Source organism: Colossoma macropomum, unplaced genomic scaffold (genome assembly GCF_904425465.1).
Source record: "Colossoma macropomum unplaced genomic scaffold, Colossoma_macropomum, whole genome shotgun sequence".
Lineage (NCBI taxonomy): Eukaryota > Metazoa > Chordata > Actinopteri > Characiformes > Serrasalmidae > Colossoma > Colossoma macropomum.
Window position 1 is genome coordinate 28,335,725 of NW_023494784.1, and position 15,404 is coordinate 28,351,128.

The 15,404-nt window shown below is 36.5% G+C and overlaps 2 protein-coding genes across 10 annotated transcripts in view; both read right to left on the reverse strand.

The window, feature by feature from the left end:
- Window positions 1-658: 658 nt before the first annotated feature.
- slc15a1a (solute carrier family 15 member 1a) lies at window positions 659-13,420 on the reverse strand. The gene is made up of 23 exons (XM_036567268.1): window positions 13,324-13,420; window positions 13,169-13,206; window positions 11,830-11,917; window positions 11,460-11,601; window positions 10,764-10,883; window positions 10,489-10,588; window positions 9,904-9,994; window positions 9,736-9,819; window positions 8,787-8,869; window positions 8,366-8,452; window positions 7,976-8,065; window positions 7,813-7,857; window positions 7,153-7,185; window positions 6,968-7,056; window positions 6,793-6,874; window positions 5,614-5,733; window positions 4,763-4,903; window positions 4,630-4,676; window positions 3,738-3,833; window positions 3,493-3,604; window positions 1,768-1,905; window positions 1,217-1,324; window positions 659-992 (listed from the first exon to the last, which is right to left on the reverse strand). The coding sequence occupies exons 1-23, from the start codon at window positions 13,328-13,330 to the stop codon at window positions 771-773; spliced, it is 2,163 nt and encodes a 720-aa protein (XP_036423161.1). The 5' UTR covers window positions 13,331-13,420; the 3' UTR covers window positions 659-770.
- A 548-nt stretch (window positions 13,421-13,968) lies between these two features.
- The window catches only part of zmp:0000001200 (dedicator of cytokinesis protein 9), a 110,173-nt gene continuing 108,737 nt past the window's right edge, over window positions 13,969-15,404 (reverse strand). For all 9 annotated transcript variants that reach the window (XM_036567236.1, XM_036567245.1, XM_036567257.1 and 6 more), the window contains one exon: window positions 13,969-15,108. In XM_036567236.1, coding sequence (XP_036423129.1) covers window positions 14,983-15,108 — 126 coding nt within the window. In that variant the 3' untranslated portion in view covers window positions 13,969-14,982. The remainder of the gene's footprint in view (window positions 15,109-15,404) is intronic.

The window sequence follows — 15,404 nt, forward strand, 5'->3', positions numbered from 1 at the left end:
TAAAAAGTGAGTAAATTTTACTTTCTAGTGAAGGTTGTAGTAGTTGCTGGGGGGGTAGATATTTTTGTCAATCATGTTTAACCTGATTTTCATTAAAAAAAGCAATTAAACAGTGGTTATCCAGGATACCACGTGACTAGTTTTGTCAGTACAAAAGGCAAATTGATATTTCATGCAAACTTGCAGCAAGTACAACTGTATACAGAGCATTTTTAAATATTTTATCCTGCAGTAGGTTAAAATGTCTCTAATTTTTACTTAAATGCAAAATATAGTAGTTTTATAGTAGTTTACTTAAGGGGAATTTTATTTGGTGATTTTCTGAAGTACACATACTTATTTATGCATTTTTGTTAAGTACTACCAAAGGCAGCAGGTCCATGAAAATAAAAGAGGTTTGAGGCTCAAATGAAAAAAGTTTTTTAGAGTCTCAATCATGACCTCCAGGAAAGAGTATATCTTTGTGTTTTTAAAATTATCATTAGAAAGTTGACTTCTTTATAACTTATAAAATTGAACACAATGACATCTTCTTATCAATATACATTAGATCAATAATATATGGGAAGAAAAGGCCAGAACAGGAGTTATAACCACAAAAGAGTCAAACACTGGCCAGCTATCCTTATCTGATAACACGATTTCACAATTTATCATAGTCATTTCCACTGTTGTCTTTAAGCAACTTTATCTATAAAAGCAACAGCTCTTACAAAACTATAATGACTTATGCAACTGGTTTACATGGTACACAAACCAAAATCTGATGTTTACATTTTAGTTTTGCCAACTTTTTCATTTTGTTGCTGCACAAAGTCTTTTCTCTCCAGCTCTATGGCTTTCTTCTCCTTGTCCTCTGGATCTATTTCATCTCCTTGCATGAACTGGGCCTCAATCTCAGCAGGGTTGATGTAGGTGTAGAAGCAAGCCATTATAGAAAAGACTATGCACACTGCCACTAGCAAAGAGGCAAACAGCACATACTCTGCCCACTGTGGAGGAAGAGAGAAGTAAAAATCACACACACATACATACACACACACACACACACACACACACACACACACACACACAGGTTTAAGAGTTAAAAACTAAATTAACTGAAATTTCATTTTTAGATATCATACACAGACTTTGTGTAAATGTTAAGGTATTTCTGCAATTGGGCTGGACAAAGTGTGTATGTGTTAAGATGGTGTAGTTGTAGATGCAGCACCTGGTCAGGCAGCTTTGCCAGCTCTGCCACAATGAGCACAATGAAGTTGCCCACAGCAACAGTGAACAGCCAGCCAGCCTGCAGCACTGCCTTCATGTTGCTGGGTGCCTGAACAGGGAGGGAAATCATTCAGTTCAGTGGACATAGTTGAGAATAAAGCAATATGCTGACATAAGGCATAATGTAAGGCAGAGTCATGTATTACTTTTAGAAAACAGCAGCAAAATGCAGTGTGATAAAATACTCCAGTGTTCAGTAAATAACATAATGTATTATTAATGATAATTGTGATAAAAAAAAATCTTCTCTCAAGCGATGTAGTTTGTTAACTATAGGCTTACTTTCCAAAATGGTCAAAGATTATTCCATGTACATATAGTTTATATTTAATACAGAATAAACGGTGTGCAGTTGTGTGTGCATATTGTATACTTTACATCATTTTGAACATATTGATGTTAAAAAGAACACACCTTGGACAAGTGCCATATTTACCTAATAAAATATTTACCTAAATAAAATCAGTCAACCACACACTTATTAAACAATACCTGTGAGTATGAAAATTCCAGGCCAGTGACAGAGAAGACCACTTCTCCTGCTGTTATGAGGAAATACTGAGGAATCTGCAGGGCCATGTGCACAGTATTGGGCTTGATGTCTTCCACTTCAACTACAGAGGTACCACACTGTACGGACCACATATACACCAGACAGTTAACACAATTCATGCCATTTAGTTATCATATTATTTAAAATTGCTATTAACTAGTTGGTTAGTAATTAGTTACATCAGTTCATAATTAGTTACATCAGTACATATAGAGATCGTATAGAGAACACAGACACAGATAGAGGTCAGCAGAATTCATCTTTCAGATACGTTGAAGAACTACAACACTGACAAGTCAGAATGGGCTCTGCGGAGAACTCGAATGCTCGCTATGCTTCAACTGTTATGGCAATTTCACTGTATATTTAATAGTTATGGAGATAATGACACCTGAAATGTAAGTGCAATAAAATGACTGTGTGGCCTTGGAAAACATTATTAAAAGTGGGTCAGTATAATCAATGTGTCCTGGTACAGTTTGATCAGGGAATGTTTTCAAGAAGAAGAGTAAATACATTGTGAAGTGGAAATCCCTGGGGTCCAAGCACTATAAACAAGTAAGGAGCATTTTAGCACACGAAAAATAAATGACAAGTAAAGCTGTGTATTTTTAAATTTTGTATTTACAAGCGTTTGTGTAAAGCATGGTGATGATCAAGCTAACTTACTGAGTTTCTATATTATTGACTATGACGTTTAATCAACACATGCTGTTCATACTGGGGGAAAAAATCTTATATATAATAACCATTTACTTAATTAACTTTCGGACCCCAGATTGTTTCAAGTCCTATTTTGAGATGATTAAATGACTATGTCTCAAAAAGTGTTTTGCAAACTATTGACAGTTGCAGAAAAATGATAAGGCCTTGAAAACCTTGTTTATACACCGACTGGCCACTTCATTAAGTACATCTACCTTGTATCTACACTCATTGTCCATTTTATGAAATCCATTTACCCTACAGCTGCACTTTTTAATTCTACAATTACAGACTGTAGTCTGTCTGTTTCACTGCATACTTTGTAAGCTCCCTTTCACCCCATTCTTCAATGGTCAGTCACCCCATGGGACCATCACAGAGCAGGCTTCATTTGGGTGGTGGATCATTCTCAGCACTGCAGTGACACTGACACGGTGGTTTGTTAGTGTGTGTTGTGCTGGTACAAGTGGATCAGACACAGCAGGGCTGCTGGAGTTTTTAAACATCTCAGTGTCACAGCTGGGCTGAGAATAGTCCACCAACGGAAAATATCCAGCCAACAGCATCCTGTGGGCAGCATCCTGTGACCACTGATGAAGGACTAGGGGATGACTACCATAAACTGCTAAAAAATAATAAATATCCAGTAATACATAATCTATGGCTCCCCAGATTAGAAATATTACAGGTTAGAAGCAAGTGCAGAGGTAGTAGACGATTATGCTGATTGGCTACTGATAAGCCAGTCAAAATCCAGCTAAAAGCCCATGAGTTTAGAGCTACAGAACTGCCTTCAGCTTAATCAGGGTCACTTCATTTGTCTGAATATATGAGGGAGGGGGAAATAACGCACATGCTAGCAAATTTGGTGCTTCTACATCTTTTGGTCTCTACAGCCCATCATATTGCAGCAGATACAATCATTACTATAATACTATAATAACAAATTCAATACGCACATTGTCTGTCCAGTTAAGTGTGCTGGGGATGAGGAACGTGTAGGCAGCTCCAAACCCGAACTTCTTAGAGAATGTACATGACTGCACAGAATTACTGATGTTGAATGTGCGCCTGAGGGAAAAATGTAACCAGCATGAACTCTACTGATCCTGAGATTATACACCAGAAAACGTAGTTCAATAATAGAAATATGAGCACTAAAGTTTTCTTAAAGCATCAGAAATTAATATAAAGCTAAACTTACTCTCCTTGTGAAAGGAAGACGTAGTCTGAAACCGGAGATTGTCTACTGAATCCATAATATGAAACATTGACTTCTTCACTCATGCCATTCACAAATCTGTACAAGGTGGAAAATTAATTTGTTGATGATATTTAGTAAGATGTTTTGTTCAGCCAGCACACAGATCACTCACACCCCATGTAGTAAACTGATTTGTTAACTTAGGACACAGTCTATGTCAATTAGTTATCATCAGAGTGGGTACATGAGTCTAAGCCTCATGTGAAAGCCCTGTTACACAGTGAAATACTGACTCAAGATTATAGTAAGTAAGTACCCAAAAAACAACTTTAGAAGTACAAATAGCAGGTCAGAAAAGAAGAAAAAATGAAGTAATAAGTAATGTATAGAACTGCAGTGGAACAGTGGTACATCCAGCATCTATAAGCGTGAAAGTGAAGTTCGTTAGGTGCTATTTTTCTCCTTTTGATGCACTTTTAGCCTAAAATAAAATTATGAACCTCAAAAGTCAGAGGTGAGATCACAAAGGGGTACAGATGCTATTGCTAACATAACAAAATGAAATAAACACAAAAAAGGAAGCAGCAACTTAATGTAACTAAATTGTAACTGAGTGGAAAGTAGATTATTTTCCTTACAGATTTGTAAGTAAAAGCATTAACATTTCAAAAATACTCAAGAAAGTACATGTATGCAAATTAAAGTTGTGAAGAATTTGTACCTTTCTGGGTATTTTTGAAATATTGATTAATAGAACTAGTCACTACACACCTCTAGCTATCATATTGTTATTTTTTTGTAAAGTGCAAGTTTTCTATAAACTGCTTCATTAGCTTGTTAATGCCAAAATGATAGTATTGACATTTAAGTTATTATTAAAGACTATGCTCACCTGATGGCATTACTGCCTTGCTCTGGTTTGGAAGTGATATCGAATGTCTGAGAAGGAAGAGAAATTAGGTTATTTTTCACAATTATGTTCTGAAATCTCAATAATGGAAGAAGAACAAAAGCGTTACTCTCACCATATACGCAGTGTTAGGGTCGGCCGGGATGATCAGAGTGTGGCGCTGTCTATCACTCAGGGGGAACATTTTAATGATGGGTGGATTTGTGTTCAAAGACACTGTAATTGTTGAAGTGGAAAATGTCATGTAGTCACTGGCCTGTAGAGACACCATACAGAACAGGCTATCAGAGTTTTTTTGTTTTTGTTTTTTTACATTTTATAGTTGGGATTATTGCTCAGTCTTCAATAAATCATACAATATATCATCACTGCCATATCAAAACCTTGAGAGTGCATTATTTTTGCTGTTTTATTTATTACTTTTTAATTCACTTGAAAATGGCAACTGGCCGTTATATTGTGTGAATGGTCCAAAATCTCATTGTATTAAAGTTCAGTATGGTTTTTCTTTCTCCTATAAAGTTACCATTACATAGATGTGATGTTTTGCAATAACAATACATGCAATACTGATGCACTCGTGTGTCAGGGGTGTCCAATCTTGTCCACAAAGGGCTGGTGTGGCTGCAAGTTTGCATTTCAGCAAAGCAGAAGCTAACCTCATCAGTTGTTTGAGAACTGAGACCAAGAGCTGTGCTCCTGCTGTTTTATAATGAAAACCCGTAGCCATGTTAAATATATGTTTTCTGCCTTTTTCTGATGCTGAAAAATGAATAACTTATGCTTAATTTCCATTTTGAATGGAGATTTGGTAAATGAAGGATGAAGGAAGTCTCTGACTTTTATACAGTACCATTTGCTGTTTAATCAGCTGTTTGCTGTTTGCTGTTTTTCCTCTGGAGGGAGTTTAGAGGGAGTGTATTAAGTTTGTGAATGATTGCGTGTGAGCATACAGGATGTGTGTACCTGCATAGAGCCCAACACAATGGGATCCTGTGGAGAGATGGTGACCTCCATCTGACTGCTGGCCATGTTTACTACCTTTAACTGGCTTTCAGAGGAGGATGGGAAAACTGGCAGGGTTTTCTGGGAAAGAAATGGATTAATTTAATTACAATGAGACAAGATCTCCATGATTTCTAACATATTCTCAAACCTACAACTCTGTTTTAGCCCTCTAAGCAGAGAGGAAAATCTACCTTTTAATTTACTCTACTTGTCATGAATTCATCAAATCTATAAATGCTTTCATTGTGCAAAAGCAAAAATGTGTACACTGGTGTAATAAAACACTTTTTCAAGCAAGTAAAATGCATATTGTTGCTGTCGGAACAAAACCTAGTCGTTTTTCAGTTTTTGACATAATGTGAAAATGCCTGTTGGCTTTTACATTGTGTGTAAAATTCTGAAGAATGGACCAAAAGAAAAGGCCCAAAATAACTTGGACATAAGTCTGGTTAGACTGACTTACATTAAAAGAATTTTTTCTATCTCCTGTAAAGTTTTCATTTTGGAGATAAAGGGTTTTGTTCTGAAAGTAGTTATATAGTTCAGAGATCAGTGACTTATTATTGTTACTCTGATTAAACAAATATTTCTATCAAAAATCTAAAATAAATTGTCAATGTTTTAAATTGTGGTCTGAATATATGTCCACGCTTGCGCCTAACCTGGCACACTGCAGCTAACAAAAGCTGAGACTAAGAATCGTATGTATCACCACTTCTGGTAAAACATACAATCACCTAGTAATTCATGTTTTCTGTGTTGTGCTGCTTAATGTTGTGCTAGTTGCACATCAAAGGGAAAGTTAACAGAACTATAATCTGTCTTACATTCTGTCAATATAATAAAAGTTTAAAATTTTTAAGCCATCCATGTTCACACATTTTAGTTAAAACAACAAATTCTTATTGCAGTGTTGATGTTAAAGTTCAGAAAACCTTTGTACATATAATATTAAATAAAGCTTGCTACATATTTAAAAAAAAAAAAAAAAGACTTTTTTCACTAGGGGTTCTGCATAAAGTGGCTACCAGATGTAGTCTCTGGGTTTTAGCACAATCACATCCACTACTTTGAGAGTGATTTTATCATAGACCTGGTCTGAATCAGAAACACTGATGTCTTTTAATTCACACTCACATCTATCTGAATTTGGACCAGAGCAGCAGAGACAAAAGCCATGGCAGCCAAAAACATCCCAACTGTCATTCTCTTCAAAGGACTATAGGATGAGAATAAAAATAATGTTTATGATACAGAAAATGACATGGATAAGTCGAATTTCCAGACATGATCTGAGAAAGAGGGGTCTTACGTGAAGTTGAAGCCACACTTTCTGATGAGGGGATAGACCACTCTGTCCATGATGGGCACTAAAGTCAGGATCAGGATGGGGTTGACAGTCTGCACAAGACAAAGTAATGTTCAGCAGGGTAACACTGTGTGAAAATGTACTCGAGCCAAGCTGTAGTCAGAGACAGACTCTAAAGAGGGACTCACCTGCATCTGGTCTGGCTGCAGAATGAGGGTGCCCTGTGGACAGAGGCCAAAAACAGGGATGAAGCATAATGATCAGATGCTATGTTAAAGTACAATTAACTGAGGTGTCAATTCAACTGCATCGTGAATGCTAGAATAATATTCAATAAGGTATGCACTCATTTTTTGGGCCTACACCATTTGGCCAATTCAAATGTAAAAATAAAATTTAAACATAAACATGTTTTCATTGTCTATATGACAACACTTTGTAAGAAGTTCCTCCAGTAACATTTGGATATTGTATTTATTGTCATTGTCCAAAGAAAAACAAGCATCTCTAAAATGACAACTTTACAGGAGAAGACAAACACATTCTTCACTTTTAATGTAAGTTAATATAAAGAGATTTTGTTTCACTGCAATTTTGGAGCATTTCTATTGGTCCATTCATAATGATATTTGCACTCATCGTAAAGAGCAGCTGATTTTCTTAAATTATGTTAATAAAGGAAAAACAGCAAAATGAAGATTTTTTTTTTGGACAGCAACAATATATATAAAATGCATTGAATCATTTGCTAATTACATACATTTAAATCAAATCATTGTTCAGTCAAAGTTACACCCATATCAGATACACTTTGTGCTGAATGTGGAGTAATGAGTTTAACAACTTACAAAGGTTCCGTCCATGGTGGTGGCTTGGAGGGTCCAGCGGGAGCCCTGTAGACCAAATAATAAAAACAATAATCGTTTAGGCCTTTTCAGCAGAGTTTAATGCAGTAAGAATAGTTTTAATCATTGATTTGTCATCAAAACATGCACAAGGTGTCAATGTTACCTTTTGGTCAAACAGTGTCCAGAACATGGGGAGAGGGATATAGAGGAACAGCACTTTCAGCACCATCTTAATCTGAGCAATGAGGAGTTTCTGGAGCACAGAGAGAGAATGTGTTGTGTTGCATGTGTTCTTAGCTTTGTTACATTCTAGGACTGACACTAATAATTATATTAGTAATTCAGTAATCTAATGACTATTTTAATGATTAATCAATAATTGCCATGAAAATTGCAAATTCATCAAGAAAGCATATTTTAATCACTTTTCAAAATCATTAATGATCAGTTTTATCAAGTAATCGTGACAGTCTTTTTAACACATCAGTGAATTCACACGTTTCGTAACAAGGTATGTGAGATAACTGAGTGGCTAGAAAGGGTGTGGACATACATCATATCTCTCATTGGCCCAGTCCAGCCAGTGCTCTCTCTTCGGGTGTTTCTTGCTCCTGTGTCTGAAACGGTTCTTGATAGCAAACTGAGGAGAGAATACAGATTCTTATTATTGCTGTATACTGATGTACACTCACTTTTTCATTTTAATTGAAACTAGCAAGTCCACCAAGAGACTGAAAGGATTATATTCAAATCTAGACTTTTAAAGTCTGGCTTAATCTCACTGTCTATACCAGCAGTGCGTATTGACCCCTTATAATTCAGTAACTACAGGGACTTCAGTGCAAACTGTTTGAGCTATTCTTAGGTTATAGAAGTGTGTAATAAAACTTTGGGCCTGCCAGCGGCCCTGTCCATGTAAGGGGTTAACAGTGATAAACTGTAAGATATGTCTTGTATGAGTGTAGCAGACTCACCCCAATACAATTACACACATCCAGCATGATGTTGCCTTGGGGTGCAGCTTTAACGTACATCCCACTGCCAGCAATAAACACAACTGCAGACACACAGAACGACATACTAGTACAGTCTTAAACTGAAGCATTCTCTTTATATATAAATCTAGTGCTGAGCATTATTCTGTCTATACCAGCGTCATGCAACAACACTGACTTTTAGTTGTAGCTGTGTTGATAGCTTACAAAAATTTAAATACAATGTAAGTCACTTGCCGGGTGCTTCTGAAAAATCTAGAAATACTAAATAAATATTATATTTGGGAATTCTGTCTGATTAACATTTATACTATGTAAAAATCCTATTTGCATAACTTTAAGAAAAGCAAACAAACAAAATGGTCCAATCAAAACAAGCTGTGTCAGGTTTATTATGATTATAAGTCCTTTCACAGCAAGGTTTGCTTTACACTGCATTTGTTGCCACCTTCAACTTTAGCCTACGTTCATTTTATAATTTCACCTTGTACAACTTAACACTGTCTTGTAGCTGTATATAACATTATTGTACATTAACCTTGCTGGCTTTCTAGAGACAATGAGAGAGCAGTTGCTGTGAATATTAATTTAGGTTGTAAATTTTGCTGTTAAATAGTCCCCTTGTGCCTCGATAGTAGTGAGGTAGGAGCCCCAAGACAGTCTTTGTGAAGAGCCCCAGAATGCTTTAATACAGCACTGAATATATTATTTTATTTAAATTTTGGAATATATTATGATGGTCCCCTACTCAGGAAGCATGGGTTTATTTACTTTACTAATGCTAACTTATTGTTATTAAATATTGCGTTAATGAATTTTATCAATACTGCCCAGCACTTCAGCAATCTGCGCTTACATGGCATTTAAGGTTTGCAGGAGCAAAATGAGATTTATTCTTTGGGGTTCATGCACATGCATTCAGACTCACTCAGAGAGACCACCATCAAGGCAGCAGGAACACCAAAAGCCAACGGGTAGCACTTCTGCTGAGTGTGAATACCACACTCTTGACCTGTGCACAGATGTTAAAATGAGTTTGATAAGGAAATATAAATATTTTGCATACAGTCCAGCTGCTACACAGACTGTGGCCTACCTCTGAGTATAGGGGTGATGAGAGTGGACAGGAGACTGCCAGCGTTAATACACAGATAAAACACAGAGAAGAAAGTACTTCTCTGTCTCGTCTGTTAAAACAAGAGAAGGAAGCAGATCATTCAGCCAGTATGTACAACATACACAAATAAGCATAGAACAGGGTGTGTACAAATGCATCAGTGTATCATGATACACATCTGTCTGAAGGTGTTCATTCAACTGCATCAATTTTGGAATATTATAAACAATTATATAATATTTAATTATTATATTTAATGATGCACTCACATTTTGGCCAAAATAGATTTTTTTTGTCTTTATTTAAGCCTAGCACAGCCAGTGGTTTCCAATCCTGGTCCTGGAGTAGCTCTACTCTGCTCTTTCTTGTGTTTTCCTGCTCTAACATAACTGCTTCCACTCAGGCCAGATCAGGTGTATGAGGGCATGAGTAGGCCCACTCCAGGCCAAGGTTTGGGGTCCACTGTGCTTAGGAGTAAAGGAAAGCATGCTATGCTATCTAATGCAGCTGATGTTCCTACAGGAGTGTTGAGTTGAGGAAAATTTTAATGTTTAATGGTCAGACCTGGTGGTCCTCAAACTGATCTCCTCCAAATGCAGATACACATGGTTTGATGCCTCCAGTACCAAAAGCGATGAGTATCAGGCCGATCATAGCCAAGGTCCTGTGACAGAAGAGAAAAGATGTTTTTGCTGATTTTCTAAGTGAAAATAAGTTTGCATATCCTCTCATCCCTAGAGGTCATTAAGAAGTGGTATATGATGCATTCATTATAAATGCAGTGCTGCGGCATTTACAGGTAGCCGCAGTAAGAGGAATACGGTGAAGGAGTCACTCACACATGAACAGCCATGTTGTCCGGCGTGCCGTCTCTGTTTGCGTCTGTGATGTCATTAATGGCACTGACTGCCATGACTATCTGCCCGATGGCATACACGATGGACAGATAGATGATGGTTCTGGAGGAAGAAATGTTCAACACAGAGTGCTGTTGGATTTAAATAGCTCAGCACCATCACACATCACGAACTGTCTGTCACTATCATTGTCAGATCAGTGCACTGCAGGCTTGCTTAGTGATCCAAATGTTAACAATAAAATATAAATGTACTGAACTGAAATTAGGCAACATCAGCACATTAGTAGCAGCTAGGCATACTTTTTGAAATTTGATTTTTCATGGCTTCATTGTTTTCTCTTACTTTTTGTTATTATTATTATTAGTACTAGTTTTACTTTTTTTATTGTTAGATTATTACTATTATTATTACTAGTAGTAATAATAATAATAATAATAATAGTAGTAGTTGTACTAGTATTTATTTTGTTTTGTTTTTGACCACATTTTTTATGTTGTTTTTATATTTTTTGAATCTTTTTTTTGTCTTTTAACCGTTTGTGACGCCCTTTGAATTACATATAAGGAAGGTACTACAAAATATATATATATATATATATATATATATATATATAACTATTATTATTATTATTATTATTATTATTATCAGTATTAGTTCCACTAAACGAGTGCTCACTTGAACTTGCCAAGCCAGGAGTCTGCCACAATGGCCCCCAGGATGGGAGTCAGGTAGCACAGCGCCACAAAAGCGTGGTAGATGGAGGTGGCGAGATCATCATCCCAGCGCAGGAAATACCTGAAGTACAGCACCAGCACCGCTAGAGGGAGACACACACACACAGAGCGAGGTGTAGTCTGGTTGTTAGCAGCATTATTAAGTACAAATTAGCAGAACTAGACGCTGGTCTGCGGAAGCTCTTATGAGAAATGTCTTCGAAAGAAAAACACAGGCCGGCCCGATGCTGGATGCGTCTCTATTATTTCTGCCTTGTGCTTTTCTGCAGTCTGTTTATCTGTTCATGGTCCCTCAGATCAAACGCACTCACCTCGCATTCCATAGTAGGAGAATCTTTCACAAAACTCGTTGACAACGATGAAGAAAATGCTGACCGGATATCCACAGCATTCCGCCGACTGCACGCGCACAAGCAAAGACAAAACTGCAGCGTTATTGTATTTTTACTTCATAGAAAACCACATGTTCTTTGTCCAATGTCAGAATATATGAGCACATACAGGTACCAGCGAATCGATCTGTGCTGAGGGGTATGTTGCAGCTTTTATTTGTTTGTTAGTTTATTCACGTGGACTCGTGAAACATGCAAACCTCACTGATGATGTACACTAATATACTTTAAGTTTTATCAGTGGTAGGAAAAGTGGTGGAATCTCTAACCTGAAAGAGATACTCTTACAGAACAGTGATCTGAATCCTGGTAAGTGAAACTCTGAGTGCCTTCTAACCCTGCTAAACTTTGGAAATGAAAAACAGACCTTCTAAAATGATAATGTGTCGTTTTAAATGAACTTAAGATTTTTTTCAAAAGCTCTGCTGCTTAAAAGTGAGATAATAACTTGTATATTTATAGATTTTGGGTCACTTAGTAGGATCCTTTACTGCCACTGATTAGCCTGAACAGAGTGGAAAAAGCCCAAGGTTTTCTGCTTGTTTATGTTAGAGGTTTAAGTCAAGGCATTAACTTTACTAATTATCTTAATTATATTTTTTTTGTAAAAACTGTTAATAAATGTTAATAAAGTAAAAACTGCTGTTGATTTGTGTTACAAATTTATTTATAGAAATCATAATCAGTTTCCTAATGTGAGTAAACTCAGTAACCTCACAAACGTAAAGGGAATGTATTGTTGAAGCAAAACAAAAACAAACAAAAAAAAATCCAAACTGTGCTAACACTTATGTTTTTATTAGCACTGATGTTATTGTTAATATTATTATTATTGTTCTCATTAATATTATTACATTTAGTGACTGTTTTGGCATTAGATTCCCAAGATCAATCATAAAGAGGGAAAAAGACAGAAGAAATAATTAAGTAAAATAATTATTTGAATAGGAGCTGAAAATATAGAAGAAAGAACACACAATTCATATTTTTTCCTCACTGGCCTTTTTTTGATGTAGTGATAATAAAGCCTAGTCACACACAGACTGACTGAATAATTGATTCCTCAGAATAGAGATGCCAATAATATCAAACATCACCCACCCAGAACCAGAGCTTATAGTAACTGTAAAGTTAATAATCTCATTAAATAAAACAAGCTAAAGACAAATCTCACAAAACTACAGCATCCCTTAAAGAGGCTACAAGCCAGAGATCTTCAAATAAGAGAAAAAGAAATAACAATGTACAACAGTCTCACCTTTGATTTTGCTCTCTTAACACCATTTTCCTCTCTGTCTGTTAAATTAATAATACATAATATAATAAATTATAAAATGCAATTACTTGATATACATCAAGTAAACTGAAAATGCAGCTATAAACAATAATATAGTGTACATGTGTCCTCCTTACCTGCCATGGCTGCGTGTGACGTGCTGAGTGCTCAGGAATGGAAAGATTGGTGTAAGTACAGAACCCCCTGTGTAAAAGTGAACAGCCCTTTATTAGAGTGGACTGTGGCCCTGTTTATGATGTTTATGATTTTCTGAAGATACAGGCAGAGTGAGAGGAAGTGATGGAGGGAGGCTGAAAAAATGTGTATCTGAATAACAGTGAAGCTTAAAAGGAGAGAAACCCAACCATCCTACTTTGAGGAAAACCGATACAAAAAAGATTTTACTATTGAAATGGTCTCTGTTTGTTAAGTATGAAGGCCATGTACGATGAGACCTCAACGCACAGCACAACTCTCCTTTGACGTATACAGTAAAAAGCTCTAAACTTTATTACTCAAACAGTCCCAAAACAACATGACCTTACTCAGTAAACCTGAATCTATAATCATGCTGTTAATTTCTCCACTACTGTTCAATCAAAAATGATTTTAGGTCATTAAATGCATTTTTATTTGAAGAACACAAAGGTTTTTATTAACATTGTACTCTATTAACATTTTCATGAGTTGTCTAAACAGCACATCTGAAATCAGCAGCCATGAACTTGTACATTTCTGAAAACGCAACCTATATGAATGTTTAAGAAAAAATACCCAGACTAAACGGTTTGAAAAGTGTGATTTTTATTTAAAAGGGGACATTTTAGTTTAAATACAGCAGAACAGTGACTTTGTATTAAATAGAGACTGAAAAAAATCCCCATCGTGAATATAAAAGATAAATGATAATCATTGAAAGGAACACTAATGTGGTACGTGTGTCTGCTCCTTCACTGGCTCCTCTCCTCTGCTCTTTGGCAAGAAGGATCAACACCATTCTTACAGTGTATCAAACACAGCAAGAGCTCAGCTTGCTACATATTGCACTCTGTTTAGATATTTATATATACACAATAATAAACAACTCAGAACAATACACTTACATTATAACATGGCTTTAAAAATCTCTAAGACTTTGAAGTGATTTAAGGTGAATAATGTCTCTTTGTAAGTTTGTCTGAAACGCATGTGTTGAACAATAACATTTACTTTTTCTTTGATATAAAAATGGCAAGGCTGGATTCAGAATAGAAGAAGAGAAGTCAAGCAGACCCTTTGTAAGACATGTGAAACTGGAATTCTGTACACATAGTATCACAGAGTTAAAATCGAAATGACAAAAAAGAACCAATGAAACTAATTAAAACAGCAATAAAAAATACTTGGCTGATGAAGGGTAAAATGTGTAAAAGTCTCCACAGGAAACAGTAACTCAGATCCCCGGTCAGATTGGGGTAGAAAGGAAAAAAAAAAAATCCTAAAAATACTTCCCATGCCCATATTAACATCACCTTCTCCCACCCAGTCCCCTTAACTACTAGTTTACAAAACGCTAGTCTACTTCCTCTTCCAGGGTCGCTGTGGAGCAGCTCTCTGCTGGGTCAGAGAGACGCAGACTGTGACGCTGCTGAGTGTTGCAGCTGACAGAACTCCTCACTTTGCTGTTAGATGACACAGTGTCCTCATACACAACTCCGCAGACAGGCCTGGGTAAGAAAGCAGGGAACAGGAGGGAAAATATCTGCACATGGCTTTTGGAAAAAAGCTACAGATCCCCATTCAGTGCAGGCTGAAGCTCAGACCACAGAGGAGGAGCTGGGGAGGCCCTGGATGCTGGCTGCAGTGGGAGTGCCACTGATGGCATTGAAGATGTGCAACGAGTCAGGCAGAGTGCTCTTCATAGCATCCTCCACAGGACAGATCTACAGAGAGAGACAGAGACACAACGAGAGAGAAAGAGAGAAAGGGCATGTGAGTAAGGAACTTATGATGTAATTTGGATTCATATCAAATTAAAATGTAAAGGATTTGCTGAAATTTAGCAACATAAAATTCAGATCTGCATTTACCATCCAAGCTGGTTACGTGAGCAAAGAAAAAAAGACAAGAATGTTACACATGTTAACATCATTAATATATATAACACCACACTACTACAGACAAATCATCTATGCAAATTCACTTGACAAAAATTATTTGCACGCTTTTTTAATACTTG